This window comes from Haliaeetus albicilla, chromosome 23 (genome assembly GCF_947461875.1).
Source record: "Haliaeetus albicilla chromosome 23, bHalAlb1.1, whole genome shotgun sequence".
Taxonomy (NCBI): domain Eukaryota; kingdom Metazoa; phylum Chordata; class Aves; order Accipitriformes; family Accipitridae; genus Haliaeetus; species Haliaeetus albicilla.
In genome coordinates this window covers 7,729,590-7,752,281 of record NC_091505.1, presented here as the reverse complement: position 1 = coordinate 7,752,281, position 22,692 = coordinate 7,729,590, and the positions used below count along the sequence as shown (strand labels likewise).

At 50.4% G+C, this 22,692-nt stretch overlaps 4 protein-coding genes and 1 non-coding gene across 6 annotated transcripts; 2 read left to right on the top strand and 3 right to left on the bottom strand.

Annotated features, from left to right (window-relative positions):
- Positions 1-95: 95 nt before the first annotated feature.
- SOWAHD (sosondowah ankyrin repeat domain family member D) lies at positions 96-2,593 on the top strand. 2 transcript variants are annotated; one of them, XM_069811073.1, is made up of 2 exons: positions 96-1,275; positions 2,062-2,593. In XM_069811073.1, exons 1-2 carry the CDS (start codon positions 402-404, stop codon positions 2,199-2,201), a joined length of 1,014 nt encoding a protein of 337 aa, XP_069667174.1. In that variant the 5' UTR covers positions 96-401; the 3' UTR covers positions 2,202-2,593. The 2 variants fall into 2 exon arrangements, with proteins under 2 accessions (XP_069667174.1, XP_069667176.1); XM_069811075.1 differs by having other exon boundaries at positions 96-2,188.
- A 5,068-nt stretch (positions 2,594-7,661) lies between these two features.
- Positions 7,662-10,337, bottom strand: RPL39 (ribosomal protein L39). Its single transcript, XM_069811076.1, has 3 exons — positions 10,195-10,337; positions 9,730-9,833; positions 7,662-8,001 (listed from the first exon to the last, which is right to left on the bottom strand). Exons 1-3 carry the CDS (start codon positions 10,195-10,197, stop codon positions 7,953-7,955), a joined length of 156 nt encoding a protein of 51 aa, XP_069667177.1. The 5' UTR covers positions 10,198-10,337; the 3' UTR covers positions 7,662-7,952.
- On the bottom strand, positions 8,463-8,595 carry LOC138690803 (small nucleolar RNA SNORA69). Its single transcript, XR_011329593.1, has one exon. It is a non-coding gene; the product is annotated as a small nucleolar RNA SNORA69 (small nucleolar RNA).
- A 31-nt stretch (positions 10,338-10,368) lies between the features above and the next one.
- Positions 10,369-18,985, bottom strand: UPF3B (UPF3B regulator of nonsense mediated mRNA decay). Its single transcript, XM_069811061.1, has 10 exons — positions 18,714-18,985; positions 18,443-18,549; positions 18,199-18,305; positions 16,590-16,688; positions 15,579-15,689; positions 14,827-14,870; positions 13,972-14,160; positions 13,325-13,476; positions 12,303-12,615; positions 10,369-11,444 (listed from the first exon to the last, which is right to left on the bottom strand). Exons 1-10 carry the CDS (start codon positions 18,897-18,899, stop codon positions 11,298-11,300), a joined length of 1,455 nt encoding a protein of 484 aa, XP_069667162.1. The 5' UTR covers positions 18,900-18,985; the 3' UTR covers positions 10,369-11,297.
- A 113-nt stretch (positions 18,986-19,098) lies between these two features.
- NDUFA1 (NADH:ubiquinone oxidoreductase subunit A1) lies at positions 19,099-22,143 on the top strand. The gene is made up of 3 exons (XM_069811077.1): positions 19,099-19,448; positions 21,644-21,733; positions 22,047-22,143. Exons 1-3 carry the CDS (start codon positions 19,347-19,349, stop codon positions 22,065-22,067), a joined length of 213 nt encoding a protein of 70 aa, XP_069667178.1. The 5' UTR covers positions 19,099-19,346; the 3' UTR covers positions 22,068-22,143.
- The last annotated feature ends 549 nt before the right edge of the window (positions 22,144-22,692 follow it).

The window sequence follows — 22,692 nt, the reverse complement described above, 5'->3', positions numbered from 1 at the left end:
TTCACAGAGAAAAACCCAGTTAATCCAATTTCCTCTATAGCCCCAGCATCGGGCTGCCCAGGACCCCCCCCCGCCTCTGCCCACCCCAGCGGTGCCGCACACACACCCGCTCTCCCTCTGGGATACCGCAGGGGAGCGGACAGCCCACGGCTACGGCCGTGCCCGGCGCCGGCGGCAGCCGCAGACGTAGGATGACCAAAGGTCGCCTGCACCGCCCCGGTAGTGTGGCAGCGCCGCGGATCCGCCGCCATGCCCAACGTACCCTCCTGCCGTGCAGGGTTGGTTCCTCCTTTGCCTAACGCCGAGGCAGGAAGCGCGGGGTGAGAGCTGGGGAGCACGAGCCGCGAGCTGTGCCTTGCCGGGGAGCCGGCTGCCGGCCAGCCCCGCAGAAGGCACCCGCCATGGCCCGGCGGGAGCGGGAGCGAGGCCCGGCAGGGCAGAGGGTAGCTGGCATCATCCGGACGTTCACCTTCCTGGAAGCCACCCAGCCCCAAGCGGGGAGCCTAGCCCGCAGCTCCCATCTCTGGCCGGCCGCCGCGGGGACCAGAGAGCGTTTCCATCCGCTGCAGAAGATGGACACCAACAGGAGCGCCGGCTGGGGCAGCCAAGGCCCGGGGAGCTGGGGTAGGACTGCAGGCAGGCTCTCCGTCAGCCCCAGCAGTACCCGGAGGAAGGAGCTGAAGGAAATCCTCCTGCAGAGCAACAGCCCTGGCAGCAGCATGCGGTTCGCCACCACTCAGAAGACATCCAACAGCAGCAGTCTCCTTGCAGGGCCACACCAAGAGCAGAAGCCCGAGCAGAGCCCCGAGGTGCTGTCCCTTGCCCTGGATCCCCTGGAGCACGAGTGGCTGCTGACGGTGGCCCAGGGCGATGCGGACAACATCGTCAGGCTGATGGACCTGGATCCCAGCCTGCTGACCAGGAAAGACTTTGTGACAGGCTTCACCGCTCTCCACTGGCTTGCCAAGCATGGCCGTCATGAGAGCTTCATCCAGGTCATGTCCCACGCCCAGAAGAACGGCTATCCCGTCAACGTGAACATCCCCACCGCCAGTGGCGGGCTCACCCCCTTGCACTTGGCTGCCCTGCAGGGACACGAGCTGCTCATCAAAGTGCTGGTGGGAGCTTACGGGGCGGACACCAGCCGCAGGGACCACAACGGGCGCAAGGCTTGGCAGTACCTGAGGGCAGACACCTCCAGGGAGCTGAAGGAGCTGGCGGGGGCCTTGGAGGAGGACTTGGTCCAGCTGGGCTCTCACAACACCAACAACAACTGTAAGTCATCCAGAGAGGCCAGGGCAGGGCGGGACTGTGTGGACTCCAGGGCTGAGGGGAAAGCCCAGCGCTCCTGGTGCTTGTCAACACTCCGGGCCTTTGTCAGACAGGCATCTGCTTTCTTCCAAGAGCGCTGAAGCTCCCCTGGTCCATTCGCCTCCAAACCCCAGGTCTCGCGTGGTGTTTTGGGGCTGTGCCAGCGTGAGTGTGTGTGTAGCAACCACAGCCATTGGGAGCACTGCCTGGGGACAGACCTTCCAAAAAACCACCTGTCCCCGGAGGGGGTTTTGCCCCCTGCCCCTGCTAATGGGGACTCCTTGCTTGCAGCCCAGCAGAGCCCCGCGGTGGGGGCTCACGGGCCAGCCCTGCTGCAGGGAGCTGCTTCTCCGACACCCCGTGTGCCTGTGGGGGCATGCTGACCCACTACGGGAGGTGGTGTCCCGTGTTGGGGGCCAGGGATGGACGTTTGGGCTGCCTGTCCCGGGCTGCTGGCAGACTTTGCGTGTGACTGAAGGTAGGTCACACAGCAACTCGGTGACTTGGTTCTCCCACCTGTAAAATGAGGCTGTCGGCGCTGCCCTGGCTCCCAGCAATGCTGTGAGGTTGGACTGGTCATGGTGCCTTGGGTGCCTGGATGGAGACACTGGCAGAATATAATTAAATATTTCACAACCATACTCTGAGATGCCAGAGGCCTGGCACTGGGCTGACAATGGAGAAGAAAGTATGGCTTCAGAAACAACCCCCCGCCCAAACACTTTTTTATGTACGCTTCTCTGCCGGCAGGGAGAGCGGGTACAGACAAGCAGACTGTGCCACCGAGCTGCAATCGCTTTCCAGCTCCCTGTGAGATCCCCAGATCTCTGCCACATGCGCCTCCTCTGGGTTGCTGTTTGTTTATGACAGACAAAGCTGTTTCTCAGTAAAGTAAGAGCTGGAGTGCCCGTTTGCCAGAGGAGGCCGGACCTAGAGAAGTCTTTCAAAGTGCAAGACAAGTCCCCCTGGCAGCCCTTCCCTGGGGACCCCCGTCCAGGGGAGCCTGAGATGCTCAGCCCCACTGGGGATGGGGGCTGGAGCGGAGGAGGCAGGAGGGATGCCCAGTGGGGTGGCTTGCGGTGGCTCCCGCAGGGACTGGAGTCCAGGAGCAACTCTGGAAAGATGATGCATTGCTCAAAACCATGGAAAAGGTATGAAGGCTGTGAGATTATCTTTGTTGTTACTGAGGTTATGCTCAAAAATTAAACTCTTGAGGAACATCCCTGTAGCAGCATAACCCCACGTGTATGTACTGGTAACTGCATTAAAAGGGCAAAGCCTCTGCTCGCCTGTTTGTGTTTTGTTCACCAAATGGAACTCTGCCCAGCTGATTTCAACTTGCTTTTCACATTCTCGAAGGCCAGGGCTGCTTCAAAATATCTCCAGAAAAACAACTGCCCCTTCCTCTTTTTCATCACCATGAGACCATTTCTACCCCCTTAAATAGCAGTCCCATTTGAGAAGTGACTCTCAGACAGCAACTGGGGAGTTTCTGTTCCCCATCGCAGAGCAGCAGCCCTCATGGAGACACCTCAGATGGGAGTCGTGGTTAAATCTTTCCAGCTGCCTTTCTGGGGGTCTGCAGAGGTGACCGAGGGACTAAAAATCATATCTCACCTGGCCACACAGGTGAATTTGCACCTTGATGCAAAATGATACATGGGTAACTCGCTCTGGAGAACTTGAGCCCGTGGGTTTCACAGCCCCTGAGCAAACCCTGTTTATATTCAGACTGTGCTCTGAAATGCTGCTTGGACACTGGGATAACCCAGTCTGCAGTGGACGATACATGTGTCCTTGTTTCAGCTGAGAGAGTTAATTGTCTTGCTAGTAGATGGTGTAGTGCTATGTTTTTGAGTTTGGTACCAGAAGAATGTTGATGACACACTGATGTTTTCAGTTGTTGCTAAGTAATGTTTACAAGAAGTTGAGGATTTTTCAGCTTCTCATGCCCAGCCAGCAAGAAGGCTGGAGGGGCACAAGAAGTTGGGAGGGGACACAGCCAGGACAGCTGACCCCAACTGGCCAAAGGGGTATTCGATACCATGTGATGTCATGTCCAGTATACGAACTGGGGGGAGTTGGCCTGGGCGTGGGTCGCTGCTCAGGAACTAACTGGGCATCGTTTGGCAAGTGGTGAGCAATTGCACTGTGCATCACTTGTTTTATATATTGCAATCCTTTTATTATTATTGTCATTTTATTATTGTTGTTACATTATTATTTTCTTCCTTTCTGTGCTGTTAAACTGTTCTTATCTCAACCCACAAGTTTCACTTTTTTTTTCTGATTCTCTCCCCCATCCCACTGGGTGTGGGGGAAGTGAGTGAGCGGCTGTGTGGTGCTTAGTTGGTGACTGGGGTTAAACCACAACAACATGGAAGAACAGTCTCCAGATGAGCGGACAGTGATCCAGTGACTGGACAGTGTCCAGTCCAGGTGACTGGGTGGACACATAGATGTGTCTGGACATCTTTTTAATCACTGAGGTCAGCAGCAGAGACATATAAAACATACTGGGAATGGATTTAATGCCTGATCTACACCGGTTTTGTAATGCTTTAATAGATTAAAGACTGTGGCAACATAGCTCCTTCCAGAACTTCTCTGGCCACATCAATGCCACAGGACAGCAGGCTGGCTTCTAACAAGTCTGGTCACACCAGCACAAATTCCATGAAAAGTTCTGATGTCAAAACACCTGCAATCTTTAGTTCTGGTGACCAAAGTGCTCTTGGTAAGATAGGTGGGTGCATGTCTGATGAAATATTTTTTGACCTGCTAGTCCTCTGTCACCCTTTTGCGGCAGCACGCTGCCAGGGAGAGGGCACGGGACTGCTCTTACATCCTCCTCTGAGTAATAAACAGAATAAACAGTGGAATTAGTGAGAATTCCCTGGAAGGAGCTGTTTCCTTGGCATTTGTACCTGCAGCTTAGTCACACGCTACTAGGAAACTTGGACTTCAATGTTCCATTCGAGAGTAAAGTTTAACTGGCAAATGCTACACTTAAATATGACTAAATGATTTTTAGTGCTTGCCTCCCCTTGACGGCTAACCAAAACCCCCTAAAGGCAGCTTTTTCCCCTATCTTTTGGTTGTGGGTTTGGAGCTGTATTCTGCTCTGAGGCAAATTAGGCAGGCACTTCAGAAGGAGCAAGACCACAGCCCTGCTTCTCTGGGTGGTGTTACAACACACTCATCAACGCCATCCCCTGCCTTAACTGCCCTGCAAGGGTTCCTCTCCACAGAGCAAAAAAAGGATCTTCTTCAAATTGCAGTACCCTTTCTGCTGCTGTACACCGTTTGCCCCAAACACCATGCCACTTCCAGTCACCCACCCCTGTCTCGCACAGTTTATTTTCATAGCTACCGAGGAGCAGTCCGTTTGGAAATACAGACAGGTTTAAAAAATATTCCTCAAGTATACAATCAGCTCTAACTTTGCTTCTCAGAAAACAAAACCATATCCACCCAAATTAATGGACTAGAATATGCAAATTATTTAGATTTTTTTCTTTAATGCTTCTGTTGATGTCTGTTATCGTGTGTTAGCCCAGTTCTGCAGAGATCCCTGATAGCCCTCGCAACTCTCACAGGGAAGGAGAGGGCAAAGGGGGCTGCCACAGAAACAACCGAAATAATTTGAACCCAGAGGTATTTGTGTTGCTTAACGTTCTGCAGAAGATTGATTTTAACCCAATTTTAATTTGTACCAAATTTGCTTCGTGCTATCCCTTAATGTCCAATTTGAAAAGCAGATTCAGTCAAGTGGGGAAAAATAATAGAAGGGGTTATTTTCCAAAGCAGCTCCTTGGTAGAAGCTGCTTCCATCTAATAAAAATAGCACAGTAATGATAGTAATAGGGAGACTCTCTACTAAATAGTAATAAATAGTTCAATCTATTGCTCAGGAAAGCTTTCCCAGAAATGCCATGGAGAAAACTGTCTCTTTCCATTCTCAAGTCCATAAAATTACTTTTTGCCTCCTCAGCCAGGTCCTCATAGACACAATTAAAGAGAAAGTCTGTGAGCAGCTTTGCCTGCCAGCAGTGGTGATGAAGAGGCAGGGGGTGGTTTGCAGGGCTCCAAGGCTGATCTTTGATCCTCAACAGTGCTGTTATTTCCCAAACACTTGCTTCAAAAAGAAGAGCAAAGAAGAGCACAGAAGAGATTTAAAAAACATTGGGGCAAAAGTGTTTGCAGCACATGGGCCTCTGTTGAAACATCTCTGGCAATACTGTTTGCTGCTTTCCTGTTGCAGAGACTTACTGCTTCCCCCTGATAACGAAGCAGAAACTAGACTCTTACCAGACAGGAAAAGAAGCTAGAAGATACTTCTGAAGTGTCCTGAAGTTGGTAAAAATCCCAGCCTTGCTCTCCTGTGCTCACAGAAACCTCCAGCACACCTTAAGAGGGAGAGACTGGCATGAACTCTGAGCAAGGTGTGTATTTGTTATGCATTTATACATGGCTTGGTACATGCTGCTGCCCAGCATTATTTGCTATGAATTGTAACACGAAGGAGATAAATCTATGTACCTTCAACATGAAAAGCAGCAACACAGAAGGTGTGGTAGCCTGAAGCTTCCTCAGGAAGCTGCCACCCAGGAACTGAGCCACCACGGCAGGCTGAACCCAGAAAACAGCACCTTCGCAGCTCCGAGCGTCAGGATGGGCTTTGCTGCAGCCACATCCAGCTGACCACAGCATCTATCCCAGGTCTGCACTGCAGAAGGGAAAGGAGCAGCAGCCACGCAGGACTCGGTGCTGAGCCACAGCTGCCTCCTCCTCCACTTCCCTGCGGTGAATATGTGATGTTTCACAGGCCCCAACAGAGAATACCGGCATCAGGGAGCTGGAGTGCTCACTACTCTGAGCAGTTTAATCCTTTCTTTCCTCTCTCCCCTTCTTAAAATAGTTGCTAACTCTTCCTTTGAGCAACATCTTGAGTTACCACCCTTCTGCTGAGAACGTTTTAAATTAAGCTCCACCTATGGCTGGCATCAAGACGAACTGGATCAAGCCAACACAGAGCTCCAAACAAAACTCAGGAGGCTATTACACATTCTAGGGAACATGCAGACATTATATACTACAGCCTATAGGAGTATTCCATTTTATAGGAGACAAATCTATCCACTGCCCTTGCTATACTCTTCCCTTTCCTCCTCCTTTGTGAAACTTTCTTTCATTTGATTCTTCCACTGCATCCACTCCCTAGCCAGGATCTTAACCCCAGGCTCCAAGGGCTGCCCTGCGCCACGTCCTGCCCGAGAGTGGCTCCCAGTGCTGCAGGTGCAGTGGCCAGACCCACGCGGGGTAAGAAGCTGCCATCCTCGGCCGACCGCAGGTGTGAGGTTCACGAGGAGCCACCCGCAGCTAACACAGGCGGGGTGTTCAGGGGCAGCCTTGGCAGTACGCCTCTCTGGCGCAGAACGGGTCATCTTGGTATTCAATATCACCGATTGTTCTCAGCTCCGCGTTCTCGCTCCCTGGGCAAGTATTTTTATAGTACTTCTGGGCATGTAAAAATGTTTTCCAACTGACCAACAGGCCTAGCTACACTTTACTATGGGGTCTACTCTGCATGTTCAAAAGGGCCATGCGGGAGATAATGGCGGAGTTGAAAATCTGCCGCTGTGACAGAAGCCAACCATACGGAACATATATGCATCCAACGTGTAAGTGTAATGTAAGAGAGGGAGGTAACTGGAGAGTGACTTGGTTTAGCAAAAGGTTTTGTTAGTTTGGATCCCCCTCACCTACCACAGCACACCTCGAACAGGAAGCCACCTTACCCCAGATGAGCATTTTCAGTGTGCTTTGCTTTCCGGCCCCATAAAATGCGCCCAGCAGCTATACAGACACATCTTTAGCAAGTTCTGACAACACCGTTTACTTTTCTTAGTAACATTTCATAAATCTACCAGAAATGTAATCGAGAGTCTTCCCTGGGGTTAAGTAATAAGAGGCTGACACTCCAAACAGAGTTACTGTAGCCACAGTGGTCTATGGATCATGAAGTGAAGTCTGCCTTTTTCAAACCTGCCTCTAAAATGCTTAAAAAAAAAAAAACAACCAAACTATCTCAGTTTGTCTAATAACAGATTTTCTTCAAATTAACTCCTCTAAAATCAGTTCTGATTTCTACCCATTTTCTTTAAAAAATTGGTACGTCTGGCTCTCAAACGTTTACAAACTGGTACGTTTACAGTAAGTGAAAAGGAAGACACAGCCTACTCTATCTGAAAAGAGCTGACAAGGTTTCTCACGCTAAGTGACATTATATTCACAGTAATGTTAGTTACTATCCCACCATATATATATGAGAAATAATTTCAACCAAGTCATTCAGGTCCATATTTATTAGTAAGCCTGTACACTGTCAATACTCATGATGATGCCTGAAAGAAAGAACACTAATAGAACACAGTCTTCATGTTTCAGATGCAAATTACTTCAACATTTTCCCAGTTAACATCAATAACCCAGACTAGCTCATAAAAAAAACCAAACACTGGGGATTGCAGTCCAACACTACAGAAGGAATTGCTTGGGGGTCGCCGAACAGCATACGGGTATATCAATCTGATGCAGAAAGACACGTGTTTATTAGAGTTCCCAGGAGACAGTCTCTCTTACAAGCCCAGTTTGGTCCTTCTCCAGTGTCTCCTTTTGGAGTTGTACCTAAGACAGAAGCAGTGTAAATTAGCAAAGTGCACACACACGTTTGAGGATCCAGGCAGACTGAAAACTCCTTGAATTAGCTCAACAGTAAAGGACGGAAATCTTTCTTATGTGCTATAGTGGCAACAATAATCAGCTGTGTACTTATTTTTTTAAATTTCCATCTCTGTTTACTTTCTTCATTCACTAACCAACTAGCACCTTACTGCAACAGAAACTAAACCTCAAAGAGATAACGATGCCCGCAGAGATACATCAGCAGTGGCGTGTGAATATCCTACTTCTTTTTTTGGAGACAAGACCTGTGATCTTGTACTGACTGTCCAATGATAATGAAAACTATCCCTTGAACGTAGTTCATAGTCTAACACAAAAAGTATCATTTTTGTTCAAAATAGGAAAGCACAGCAGCGTATGGAAAAGGCCCTCTTCTGGGAAAGTATATTCATTTACGAGTACATACTTGTACATGTTAAGAACAAACAGTTTCACCACCATGTAGGTGAAACTGGAGACAGTGTTTAACAGAGTTACTCTCAGCAGGAAAATGGCAGTACTCCCACGGAATGAAGCACTGTAATTGCAGCCTGCTTTAGCACAGTTTGGATAAAACTGATGACCGGGGAGGTAATGAAGTGTCACAAGACAAAAATTCATGATTTTGCCCTTGCCCCATGACAAAGTATTCCAAAGTACTGCAATTTAGCTAAAACAGAAGCCCATTCTGAGCTGGTATCTGGAAGACAAGGATACAGTCTGGGGCACACAACACTGATTTTTCCTAGAAATAAACAAGTTAGGAGAAGTAATGGGAACAGAACCTGGCAGTTCCGTGCCGTTTCAATGCCTGAGCCACCCACTGCTACCATCACTCTCCTCACTACTTAGGACAAAAAACTATCTGGGAGAAAAAATCCTGTTCCCTTAAAAAGTCTAGACAAGGGAGCATATGAGATAAAAAGGTAGCTGCACAATGTGAGTGACCGAACTATACTGGCTGAAGCTTTTAACCCAGAGGGTTCAGATATGCACTGTCTTCTGCATGCCCCACATTTACCTAGTATTCTGCAGTACTCTCTCATTGCAATTTCCTAACTACAATGCTTGAAAATAAACACTATAGGCAAACAAAAAGGAACTATTGCAAATTAATTCTGCAGTTGTGTGCCAAGGGCCTTATACTATCAATTTTATCTCCCAGACCCCAACAAGGCCTTAGCTCCCTTATGCACAATCTTCTGTATCTTTGAACACCCATGCTCAGTAAAGTATTGTTCCTTGAAAATGCAGGAACCCAGAGGGACAGCTATGAGAGAGGGGAAAGGTGGTGAGAAGGGGAACAGCAGAAGCACAGAGGCTACCAGGGTACAAATTCTGGAATAAATTATCCACACATACAGTTCACGCTTTCACTTTACACGTGCCATGACCCAACACCTGTGGATGCTTGCAGAGCACTGGAACGAACTGAACTGCAGCAGAAGGAAATGGCACGGAAGCCCCACACTGCCTCAAGAAAACACAACGGGCCGACAGCATCGGGTGGAGTTACGTATCTGCACTAGCATGCTTGTACGGTATTCACGGCCACAAAATCGCACTTTTGCTTGCACGAACGCTTTTAGACAATCAGCTTCTGCCTTCAGTTCCCACGGCACAGGCAGCCTGATTGACACTCGTGCAGCTGTAGGCTGCGGCTCCTCACAAGACAACCGCTGATCTTATTACCTGATCTTATTGCCCGTTTTCATGCGAATCCACTGCGGGATAGGCCGGTTCTGCTTCTGCTTCTTCGCGAGGAAGCGTTTGATCTTGAACGTCTTGTGAGACGACTGGAAGAGAGAGCAGCCGTTACTCCCGCACGGCAGCCCCCGCCTCGCAGCCGGCGGAAGGCAGCTCCGCCGGGCCCGGGCCGGCCCCACCGCGGGCGCTCAGCCACACCAGCGCGGGCGGAAGGCCCCGGAGAGCAAAAGCACCGGCAGCCCGCGCGGTGAGGCGGCCGGCGGGCCGCCAGGCCTCGGCGAGGCGGGGACGGGAAGGGAAAGGTTACACCCGGGGCCCTCCCGCTCCGCCGCGGCCGCTCCGCCCCGCCACCCCGCGCGGCCTGCCTGCCGGGAAGCCCAAGCCAGCCGGCGGCGGCGAGAGGGCTCGAGAAAATGCGGCGCGGCGGCGGATGGCGGCCGATGGTCTCACCATGGCGCGGAGCTGCCCGGCGTCTCGGCGATGGCGGCGGCGGAAGAGACGGAAAGGGCGGGGGAAGGCGGCCAGAGAGGCGGGGGCGGCGCGGGCTCCGCGGCCACGGCGCCCCCTAGCGGCCCGGCGGACCCGCCGCGGCGCAGACCGAGCTGAGTGAGGGACGGCGGCGGCACGAGTTTCTGCGAGTTTATTGGTTTTAGTACAAAATCGCTATGGCTAAAATTCGCTAGCTGAGGAGGAGCTGCTACTGGTGAAGTCTCTTTCTGGGCTGTAAAACAATACTTCAAGTTATGATGGAGGATGAAGCGGTACGGAGAGGGCAGGAGTTAGGAAACGTTTCAGACGCTCGAGAAGGGAGAATGCTGGAAAAGAACAGGATGCTCAAACCAGCTACATTTGATTAAGAGTAAGCGTTTCAACGTAGGTAGACTTTACACGAGAATTTGTCAAGAAGTATTCCAATATTAAGCCAGCTTATTCATACACTCCAACTTAGTTACTTTATCCAGAGACCCGCTAAGGAGGAAGGTCTCTCCCTCCCTAACATTATTACTGCAATGCCAGATGTTCTCCTCTTTACATGCCAGAGGGCTCCCATTCACTGGTACCTCAACAAGCCCAGCCTGCGTACCTGTCTCAGTGCTAGACTGAGATAATTTAGCTATCGCTGCCTCAGGTCGGAGCGCCACACAACACAGCAACACCTGTGTTGGCTCCGGGCAACTTCAAGCTCGCTCTGCTTAAGTGCATCAAACACACAGTAAAGCTGTAAAGCTCTGGCTTTAGATCCAGGTGTCATCTCCTCCTGACCACATGACTCGTTATCATACTTAAGGCCATAAAGTCTTTCTACTTTGCAAAGATTCTCTTCTCTGTTGTAGTTAGATGCTGGGAAAATAAATTCAAATAACTGAAAAGACAATGAGAACACATTTCAAATTCTGAATCTACAGCTGAGGTTCTTTAACCAGAAACATCCAACAGCACAATGCCCCCTTTTCTTCCTTTGTTCCTTCTTCGCTTCGAAGGCACTTCTGGATTGCGTAGTACATGCTCTTTGGCTGCACAGACAGTCAGAACACATAAGGCTTGCATGCTAGTCACTCCTCTTCCTTCATATTACTCGTCTCACTCTCTTGTTTCTTATCCGCTCCCTGATCTGTGGGCTTCGCAGCACTGTCTTCATACTGACACAATCTGCTTCGGCTTCGGGCTCCTGGCTGGTACAGCTGCATTGCTGGACGATCCTGAAATAAATCAAAACTATTTAGACTCTTTCATAGCCCCATGCTATCATGGTTATTATGGCATCAGTGATATTAGAAATGGCTCAAATTCAAACTTTTCAAGGTGTTCTAAGTTAAATTATTCCACCACGGTGGCAATGTAATGTCAACTGTCTCAAATCGAGGTTGTCTCTGTTGTAAGGCTACATCCCTGTTCAAGCCTCAAAGAACACTGCACATAGTTGAAGTTATTTGTAAAGACTTTCCTCTCGAGACGGGTACAGCTGACCCTCTCTCAGAATAGAGGCCAACTTTGAAGCTTCTTCAAAACCTTGAGTTTCATTTGTACATGATAATGACTTAGGTGACATGGAAAACTTGCACACTGACGCTGCAAAGGGATATTTGCAGAGTGTATAAAACTAAACTCAAGACATCATTTCTTGAGTCTACAGGAGATGTCATATTCTGCATGTAGCAGTCTTGTCCCTGTTTTGGAGGAACCTGTTCGATCACACTCCCATTTTGAGATGTATTTTCAGGCATGTATAGCATCAGCAGAGATACAGGTAGATTACTGATGCTCTACCAACACCTTAAAGATACAGCCTATGGCATAAGTCAGCAAATGAAAAGGGATCAGTGTCTTTACAATTTGGCCCATGGTATCTTGGCTTAACTCCTATACAGTGACAAGAAATATCACAAACAGTTTAGCAAAGTTTAGTGGACAAACGGGCAAACTTTCTAACGATGTTACCAGAACAGGAAGAAGTTTCAACAGAGAAACCACATGATTCTTTCCTTGAAGTGCTTTTATCCTAAACCCCACAAACTGGTCCCTATGAATCAACATATTAATTTAAAGAAATCCAGCACCTTGTTTCTGATACGATCCCTCTTAATTGTATCCTCTTTTTTATCGTCTTTGGTTACTTTCTCAGATTTGTCCATGCTGCTGGTAAAGTCTGTAAGATCACTTTTCTTTCCCTTTTCTCTGAGTAAGTCTCTCTCCTTTTTCACCTCTTCCTCTTTTCTTCTAAAAACCTTCTCTTTATCAAAGCGCTCTTTCTGCCTCCGACGCTCCTCTTCTTGGCGTCTCAGTTTCTCCCTCTGTGCTCTCTCATATTCTCTGTCTCTTTCAAAATCTCTATCTCGGTCCCTGTAGTCCTTTACACACTCATCTTCTGATCTGTATGAAAACAAAACTGAAAATTAAGCTCAAACGATTCATCAAACAGAGCTGGGAGATCAATGTAATACTGGCGTAAATTTGCAATACGAAGACGACACATTGGTAGGTTCTAGGGAGCTTTTGGGAAGCTGTGATAACCTGAGTCATGCATGATAACCAGAGATGACACTGACTGCTAGCATTTCCTAGCCTTCTACTTGCATAGCTGGCTGAGTCTCCTCTGGCTTTGGAAAACACCTGAATTTCTCTGTCTCGTCTCATTTCTCACATGGCAGAACTGAATCTTGAACAGATCACAGAGCTGTTGAGAATTATGCTTTCCGCTTTGACCTTTTACAAGACTTAAAGGGACTAGTCAACTGGAGTACACCTCTCCTCTTGCCATGGTTGTAATTCTCTCATTGCAAGGACAGTGCTCACAACCTGTTGCAGTCACCTACACCTGGGCTTCTTTTGCAGAATTCCTACAGCGAGTTGCAAAAATATTAAAATTTGTCCACTAGTGAAGACTTGCCAGGTAATTCACACAGCTTTCTGTACTCACAGGGATGCGTGTTGCCACAGAGAACACATCCCATGCCTTGTATCAGAAAAATAATTTGAAAGAAATTTCAAAGCATGGTCATGGCAGAGCAGCCTAAGCCTTGGTACGATCAGGAAACAAGTTATATATACATATATATATTTATAGCAAGTACTAGAATACTTTTTTGCCTTCTCTTCTTTTGTCTCCCCATCAGATCGTTTGGCAGATGCACTACTCGCATTTTTTTCCTCCCTCAGAGTCTCTTTTTCCAGTTTCTTGGATTTTTCTTTTCTCTCCAAGTCTTTTTCATCTTTTTCAGGCTTCTTAAGTAGCTACAAAGAAAACAGAAGTCTCAACTAAAAAGCTCACTCTAATACATATTGTCTGGCACAACACCGAAATTGCATCAAAGGAACTGTAGTCCAGTAAGAAACAAGCATTAAAGTAATATTACTGCAAATCGTAGTACTTCTAAAAGCTGGAGTGTATGAGTAAGCATAAGCCATACGGCTGACTAGGATTTTTCTCCTAAAACAGGCCATTTTAGAAAGCTTAAAAATAGTCTCCATTCCATAGTGAATTCACAATTCTGTTTAGCACAACATGTACAACAGTCACATGACAAAAGCTTTAAATATTACTATGAAGCATTACAGCATGTAAACCTTTACAATGCCTAATATTGAATATTACAAAAGAGTGGTAATTTACTAACACCAAACTCATGTGATTCTTCACACAATACTCAGAGCACATTTTGAGAGACTGATATACAAATAATAGGGGAAAGGGAGCGTAACAGTTTATAATAAAGAACTGTTCTAGACCTTAATCTTTGGTTCTTCTTTTGATCTGTCTCTTTCTTTTTCTGGGCATCTGTCTACCTTCTTCAGTTTTTCTGCTTCTTTTCTCTTCCTTCTCTCCTCCTCTTTCCATTTTCTTCTTTCTTCTTCTCTTTGTCTTTTTCTTTCCAATTCTCTCCTCCTCCTCTCCTCTCTTTTTTCTTCTCTCAGTCTCTGTGTGTGTAAAAGCAAAGAGAAATAGTGTATTTCTACACTAGAAAACATCCCCTTAAGCCTAACACGATACCCTGCCACAAAGTGATAGAGTATTTCATCACCAAATAACTCACCACAAAACCACCCCTATTATAAAAGTCCTGTCGTCTCTATTGTTCCGTTGTGAACCTGAACATGTTACAGCAGCATTTCTTTTTTTGAAATCTCACTCATAAGCCTTGATTTGTACTGTCTTAAGAAAACCAAACACAACACTAGCCTCAGCCTTTATCACTCTAATTTTAATTAAATTTGCCCCATCTGTGGTTTTCTCCATCACTAAAAGTTAAAATGAGATTGTGTGCTAGGAGAAAGATCATCTACAAGGACCTCAGCCATAACTGCATTAAAAATGAAGCATTAAAATGGAATCTGGTTTGGCAGTGCCACAAGAGACATTTAGCTGTGACCAGAATGCACACAGAGCACCAACATTCCTACAAAGGCCAGCATTCTAGTAGTTTAAAGTACGTGAACCACATGTTAACAAGTAAGTTGGGTCAGAAGCTGCTTCTTCAGGAGGGCAGAAACATATCAGTATATGCGTAGCAAAATACACACCCATGCTTTAAATGAGCAAATTGTACATGCAAGCAACAAGAAGATTCTTGAGATAAGTCTTACCTGTTTATTTTTCAAGAAGTTCAATAAAGGAGTAGTCTTTTTAGCTAGAGAATATATAAAACAAATGTAAACAATTTGCCTTATCCAATACTGCAATACCTACAAGACCCTTTATGAAATGAAGGAGCCTTATGAATGATCCAGCCTATCTCCTCTCACATACAGCAATACAGCAGTGAAACAAGTATTCCAATCCTATCCCTGAACAGTGGCAACTATTAGGATCCTATAAACTTCTTTAGGACACTAATACGATAATCCAGTACACCTGCCTGTAAAGGGATATTCGGTCTGCATTAGGCTTTTCCCAGATTCTCTTGCTTTGAAAGAGATACCTGTAACACACTTAAAAGGAGCATTCTGGTCATTTTTGTGGTATTTTACCCGACCACACTATCTCTTAACTCGTGCCTGCACAGAACGTCACTGGTCACAGCATTTAACATTAAACATCACTGCATCTCGCTGAAAGGCAGCCACTCCACAGCCTAGTCTGGCTAACAAACATCTGACGAGCAGCTTAAAACACGAAGGAAGGTTATCACATGAAACTTAAACCTAGAAAAGAATTTAGAGCATGGGAGCAAAATAAAATACACTGAACAATATTAGCCTAAAGGCTTAACAAACACCAAGCAAGCACACAAAAGAATTCAGTCTCCTCAAGGCTGAGGAATCACAGCTTCAAATTACACCACATACATTTCTTTGTGCTCTAGGAAAAGGTAACTATAGTGCATAGATTTCCATACCTATTAGCTCTTTGTTTCTTGCCTCTATTTCCTCCAGCAAAGTCTCAGGAGTGGAGGTTAATTTTTCATCATCTGCACTGTAACTTTCCAAAAACTTCTTGTACTCTGGATCTACAGGGGAGGGGAAAGGGGAAGAAAAAAATAAAAAAAAAGAAAAAAAAATACACTGTAGCATGAAAAGAATCTGCATTGCGCACTGCTGGAATTCTGGGTTAGATTTGCATAAATTGTGTTGTTTATATGTCACCTTTTCATAAGCTGGCAGCTCTCAAATGAGCTGCTGCATTATGTTTGTTCAGGACAATCATATTTAGTAGATTTGCAGCTGACAAAGCAGTGCTAACAAGCTTCCCATATAATTAAGCAAACATTCTACTGATAAGCTACAGTGTCACAGTGTCCTGGTTTCAGCTGGGATGTAGTTAACTGTCTTCCTAGTAGCTGGTACAGTGCTATGTTTTGAGTTCAGTATGTGAAGAATGTTGATAACACTGATGTTTTCAGTTGTTGCTCAGTAGTGTTTAGACTATAGTCAAGGATTTTTCAGCTTCTCATGCCCAGCCAGGGCACCTGACCCAAACTGGCCAACGGTGTATTCCATACCATGGGACGTCCCATCTAGTTTAGGAAGTGGGAAGTGGGGGGCAGGGATTCGCCGCTCGGGGACTGGCTGGGTGTCGGTCGGCGGGTGGTGAGCAATTGCCCTGCGCATCATTTGTACATTTCAATCCTTTTATTACTACTGTTGTCATTTTATTAGTGTTATCATTATCATTATTAGTTTCTTCTTTTCTGTTCTATTAAATCGTTCTTATCTCAACCCAGGAGTTTTACTTCTTTTCCTGATTTTCTCTCCCATCTCACTGGATGGGGGGGGAGTGAGTGAGCGGCTGCGTGGTGCTTAGTTGCTGGCTGGGGTTAAACCACGACACACAGCAAAAATATTATATTCAAATTATTGCTAGGACTTTCAAGTCTACACATGCAAAACAAACTAGCTAGCTGCTATACCATCTTCGATAGTTCCAGTTTTGGCATCCTTTTTCTTACTCTTCTTTTTTGCAGCTTTTTGGAAAGGTGCAAACTCAACTATGGCAGCATATTCCTGACCTGTTAAGAGGAGAGGGAAAGATACATTAAAATAGAGATGAAACAGATATGAAATAGAGTATATTGACCGTGTCTAAAGCAGGAAGATAAGCCTCAGAAGAAATATGCAATACTAGAAGAGACAGCATAAAAAAACCTCTTGTATTTTGAAAGCCATTTAATGAAAAAAAAATTTTAGAGACAGCAGAATTCACAAACTAAACACTCTCACTATGTTAACAAAACAGGAAATTCACAGACTCACAACAAGAAGGAAATGCTAGCTTTAAGACTGCCCATAACTGTCAGTTCAGCCACCTCAGCTACACTGCACCATGTAATATCCTCATCCTACAGACTGTGCATTCACTGCGCAAGTAGAAGGGAATATTTTAAGCTAATGCAACCGAGGCAAGTCTCAATTTTTGGCAAAATACAACAGAATGCAACACATTACAAGCAAGCTTTAAAGTTTTATCTTCTGACAAGAATGCTACATTTATGGCTGCATAAATCCAATGTTGCTGTTGGGTATGGCAAATATAGCGTGCTGTTACACTGCAAACCAGCTTACTTAAAAGATCTAGGTGTTTTAGAGCCTCATCGTGCAACCCTCCTAAATAAGGAAGAATCTTGTGGACAGAGCTGTGTGTCACATAAAACACCTGGCTGGATGAAGCGTAAAACACGGACTTGCAATAAAGTTCAAGGTGAAATCCTTAACCTACTGAAGCCAACAAGAAGATTCTTGTTAAAGCTTTTGCTAAATGTGTAAATTTCAGGTCTATCAATGAGACTAACAACTTCCAGTGTTACCCAATGTAAACAGTTTTGAAATGCAAAATTTAAAAACGTGAGATGTACCGAATACCTAACATGTATTTAGAAAAAAGGTAAGTGGCGACTAAATACTTGGATGTTTAACCAATGAATTAAACAAAATATTTGTTTCCTACAGATTAATGTCTCCAGAGAGCAGTCACTTTCACATCTTAGACTGCAAGGAAGAAGCTGCTCCTTTTACCGAATCAAGATGACTCACTCAGTTGTACATTGGAACAAGTAATAAACTGAATTAAAAACTGACAAAAAATAAGTCCTGCTGTTAGAAGCATACAGAACAGGTGAGGGCAGTAGCAGAGGGCGGCATCGTTGACCTCAGCTTCGTTTAGTTTGGACAGCGACACCACCTACCCACTTTCGCTTTTCAGACTTTATACTCGGGTATGACAATGCAAGTACTAACCTCAGTAACGTGGCAACTGGTTTTATATTGATACTGCTACTACCTTGATGTACACTTAACTGGGTTTTACACATAATATACAAAACCAATTTAGATTAGTTTCCGCAAAGCGCAAGACATTTTCTTTGTTCTGTGAAATGCTGCGTGACATTCATTTAAGGCACTAAACCCAAACAAACCTGAAGGGGCACGTTAGGCTGCTGACACCCACCCCTCTCAAATTCAACCAGCCCGCTGCACGCACGCTGGGAAAGATGCGAACAGAGCCGAGCGCCCTTCACTTGCCTTTGTGATCGACAAAAACATAGCCGTCAAAGCGATCCCTGAAGAGGACTATGTCTTCCTGGTTTTTAAAGTTGATGTAGGCTCTCGAGAACATGTGAGGGTACAAGCTGCAGAAAGACAAGACCCAGAGACCAAGGATGACTTCGGTGGCGGCGGCGCGGCTCTGCGGGCCCGGCGGGCCACACCGGCGGCTCTCGGGAGCCGGCCGGGGCGGTGCCTGGGGGTGAGGGTCCGGCGGCCGTACCTGGAGTCGTTGGCGAAGAACTCGAAGTAGTCGTGCTCGGGCAGGGGCTGGAGGTGCTCCTCCAGCTGCTCCTTCGTCAGGCTGGGCGGCAGCCGGCGGATCACCACCTGCGGCACGACGGCGGCGGCCGTTAGGGCCGGCCCCCCCCTCCCACCGGCATCCCTTCCCACCGGCATCCCTTCCCTCCCTCCCCACCCCGCGGCGGCCCCCGCTCTCCCCTCCGCCGCCCGAGGCCCGTTACCCCCCGCGCCGAGCAGCGCGCAGGCCCCACCTTGCTGAGCGTCTCCTTCTTGTCCTTGGGCCGCTCCAGGCGGTCAGGCTCGGCACCGCCGGCCCTACCGTCCGTACCGGTGGCGGTCCCGCTCCCGGTCCCGCTCCCCGTCCCCAGCAGGGCCGCCGGGCCGGCGGCGGGCCCGCGCCGTTCCTTGGGCCTGGCGTTTTCCTTGTCCTCCTTCATCCCGGGCCGCGGGACAGCGCCGCGCGCGCCCCCGCGCGCCCATTGGCCCGCCGCGCCTCTCGCGCGACTGCGCCTTAAAGGGCCACGAGCCCGCGCCCTCGGCCGGGGCCTTCCCCTTCGCCCGGACTACGGCTCCCGGCGTGCACCGGGGCAACCGCCCGGACTACGGCTCCCGGCGTGCACCGGGGCAACCGCCCGGACTACGGCTCCCGGCGGGGCACCGCGGATCCCGGCGGCGTCAGCCTCCGCGCCCGGCCGCGGCCTCATTTCCCGGCGCTACCGAGGCGCCGCGCCCCGCCCCCCCCCCTCCCCGCCGAGCTGCCCCGTTCCGGGCCTGCCTCGGTAGTGACGGCGGCGCGGGGCAGGCCGGGAAGGGGCGCGGGGCAGGCCGGGAGTGTCCGCAGCGAGCCCGGGGCAGGCCGTGAGGGTCGGCGCGGTACCGGCGGGATGTGGTACGAGATCCTGCCCGGCATGGCCATCATGGGCATCTGCCTCAGCATCCCCGGCCTCTCCACCGTCTACATGCACCGCTGGTGCAACGGCGGCAAGGTCAGAGCGGGGCGGGGCCGACCGGGCCGCCCTCGCACCCCCCCCAGTCTCCCCCTTACCGGCGGCCTTGCCCGCGGGTCGGGATCCCGGGGCTCCGCTTCCCCCCCGGGCCTCCCCTTCCCACTGGGATCCCTTCCCTCCCGGGGTCCCCCTTCCCCCTAGGTCTCTTCCCACTGGGATCCCTTCCCTCCCGGGGTCCCCCTTCCCCCTAGATCCCTTCCCACTGGGATTCCTTCCCTCCCGGGCCCCCCTTCCCCCTAGGTCTCTTCCCACTGGGATCCCTTCCCTCCCGGGGTCCCCCTTCCCCCTAGATCCCTTCCCACTGGGATCCCTTCCCTCCCGGGGTCCCCCTTCCCCCTAGGTCTCTTCCCACTGGGATCCCTTCCCTCCAGGGGTCCCCCTTCCCCCTAGATCCCTTCCCACTGGGATCCCTTCCCTCCAGGGGTCCCCCTTCCCCCTAGATCCCTTCCCACTGGGATTCCTTCCCTCCCGGGCCCCCCTTCCCCCTAGGTCTCTTCCCACTGGGATCCCTTCCCTCCCGGGGTCCCCCTTCCCCCTAGATCCCTTCCCACTGGGATCCCTTCCCTCCCGGGGTCCCCCTTCCCCCTAGGTCTCTTCCCACTGGGATCCCTTCCCTCCCGGGGTCCCCCTTCCCCCTAGGTCTCTTCCCACTGGGATCCCTTCCCTCCCGGGGTCCCCCTTCCCCCTAGATCCCTTCCCACTGGGATCCCTTCCCTCCCGGGGTCCCCCTTCCCCCTAGGTCTCTTCCCACTGGGATCCCTTCCCTCCCGGGGTCCCCCTTCCCCCTAGATCCCTTCCCACTGGGATCCCTTCCCTCCAGGGGTCCCCCTTCCCCCTAGATCCCTTCCCACTGGGATTCCTTCCCTCCCGGGCCCCCCTTCCCCCTAGGTCTCTTCCCACTGGGATCCCTTCCCTCCCGGGGTCCCCCTTCCCCCTAGATCCCTTCCCACTGGGATCCCTTCCCTCCCGGGGTCCCCCTTCCCCCTAGGTCTCTTCCCACTGGGATCCCTTCCCTCCCGGGGTCCCCCTTCCCCCTAGGTCTCTTCCCACTGGGATCCCTTCCCTCCCGGGGTCCCCCTTCCCCCTAGATCCCTTCCCACTGGGATCCCTTCCCTCCCGGGGTCCCCCTTCCCCCTAGGTCTCTTCCCACTGGGATCCCTTCCCTCCCGGGGTCCCCCTTCCCCCTAGATCCCTTCCCACTGGGATCCCTTCCCTCCCGGGGTCCCCCTTCCCCCTAGGTCTCTTCCCACTGGGATCCCTTCCCTCCCGGGGTCCCCCTTCCCCCTAGGTCTCTTCCCACTGGGATCCCTTCCCTCCCGGGGTCCCCCTTCCCCCTAGATCCCTTCCCACTGGGATCCCTTCCCTCCCGGGGTCCCCCTTCCCCCTAGGTCTCTTCCCACTGGGATCCCTTCCCTCCCGGGGTCCCCCTTCCCCCTAGATCCCTTCCCACTGGGATCCCTTCCCTCCCGGGGTCCCCCTTCCCCCTAGATCCCTTCCCACTGGGATTCCTTCCCTCCCGGGCCCCCCTTCCCCCTAGGTCTCTTCCCACTGGGATCCCTTCCCTCCCGGGGTCCCCCTTCCCCCTAGATCCCTTCCCACTGGGATCCCTTCCCTCCCGGGGTCCCCCTTCCCCCTAGGTCTCTTCCCACTGGGATCCCTTCCCTCCCGGGGTCCCCCTTCCCCTAGATCCCTTCCCACTGGGATCCCTTCCCTCCCGGGGTCCCCCTTCCCCCTAGGTCTCTTCCCACTGGGATCCCTTCCCTCCAGGGGTCCCCCTTCCCCCTAGGTCTCTTCCCACTGGGATCCCTTCCCTCCCGGGGTCCCCCTTCCCCCTAGATCCCTTCCCACTGGGATTCCTTCCCTCCCGGGGTCCCCCTTCCCCCTAGATCCCTTCCCTCCCGGGGTCCCCCTTCCCCCTAGATCCCTTCCCACTGGGATTCCTTCCCTCCCGGGCCCCCCTTCCCCCTAGATCCCTTCCCTCCCGGGGTCCCCCTTCCCCCTAGGTCTCTTCCCACTGGGATCCCTTCCCTCCCGCGGTCCCCCTTCCCCCTAGATCCCTTCCCACTAGGATCCCTTCCATCCCGGGGTCCCCCTTCCCTCCCGGGCCCCCTTCCCTTCTCCCGGGACCCCTCTTCCCCACGGGCCGTAACAGGCAGCAGTGCGGGTGCCCACAGGAGAAGAGGATCGCCCGCTATCCCTACCAGTGGACCCTGATGGAAAGAGACAGGCGGGTGTCGGGCGTCAACAAGTACTACGTCTCCAAGGCAGGTGCCGGGGACTTCGGGCTGGTACCGCTGGGAGGGAGGGAGGGAAGCGGGAGCCACGCACTGCTCCCCACATCCCCGGGCTGGGGGCTCCCACGGCTTCTGAGACGGGCACTGGTCATTCTTGGGGCTGGTGGAGCTCCCTCTGTACTTGCAGCTGGCCTGCCAGTGGGGATGCGCATTTTAATATTATTTTTTTTAATTAGGAGTCGGGTACTTAAGCAGAGTTTGAGAACCTGCATTTTCAGCTATGCCCTCTTGCCAGTTAGAGTCAAGAGTGATGCAGATACAGCTGTAACTTTTTCTTTTTCAGGGTCTGGAGAACATAGACTAAGGTGGTGGCACTTTGAAGAATCCACATATCTATATAAAATGATTTAACTCTTTAATAAAGATATACATGTATTCAACCCTTTTATCTGTGTTGCTGTGGTGGGTTGATACTGGCTGGACACCAGGTGCCCACCAAAGCCGCTCTATCACTCCCCTCCTCCGCTGGACAGGGGAGAGAAAATATAACAAAAGGCTTGTGGGTCAAGATAAGGACAGGGAGAGATCACTCGCCAATGACCATCACAGGCAAAACTGACTCAACTCGGGAAAACGTGGGTCCTTCCCACAGGCTGCTGTTCTTCAAGTGCTGCTGCAGCATGGGTCCCTTCCACAGGCTGCAGTCCTTCAGGAGCAGACTGCTCCAGCGTGGGTGCCCCACGGGGTCACAAGTCCTGCCAGCAAACCTGCTCCAGCGTGGGCTCCTCTCTCCACAGATCTGCAGGTCCTGCCAGGAGCCTGCTCCAGCACAGGCTTCCCACAGGGTCACAGCCTCCTTCAGGCATCCCCCTGCTCCAGCATGGGGTCCTCTCTGGGCAGCAGGTGGAGATCTGCTCCACTCTGGACTGCAGGGGGACAGCCTTCCTCACCATGGTCTTCCCCATGGGCTGCAGGGGAATCTCTGCTGC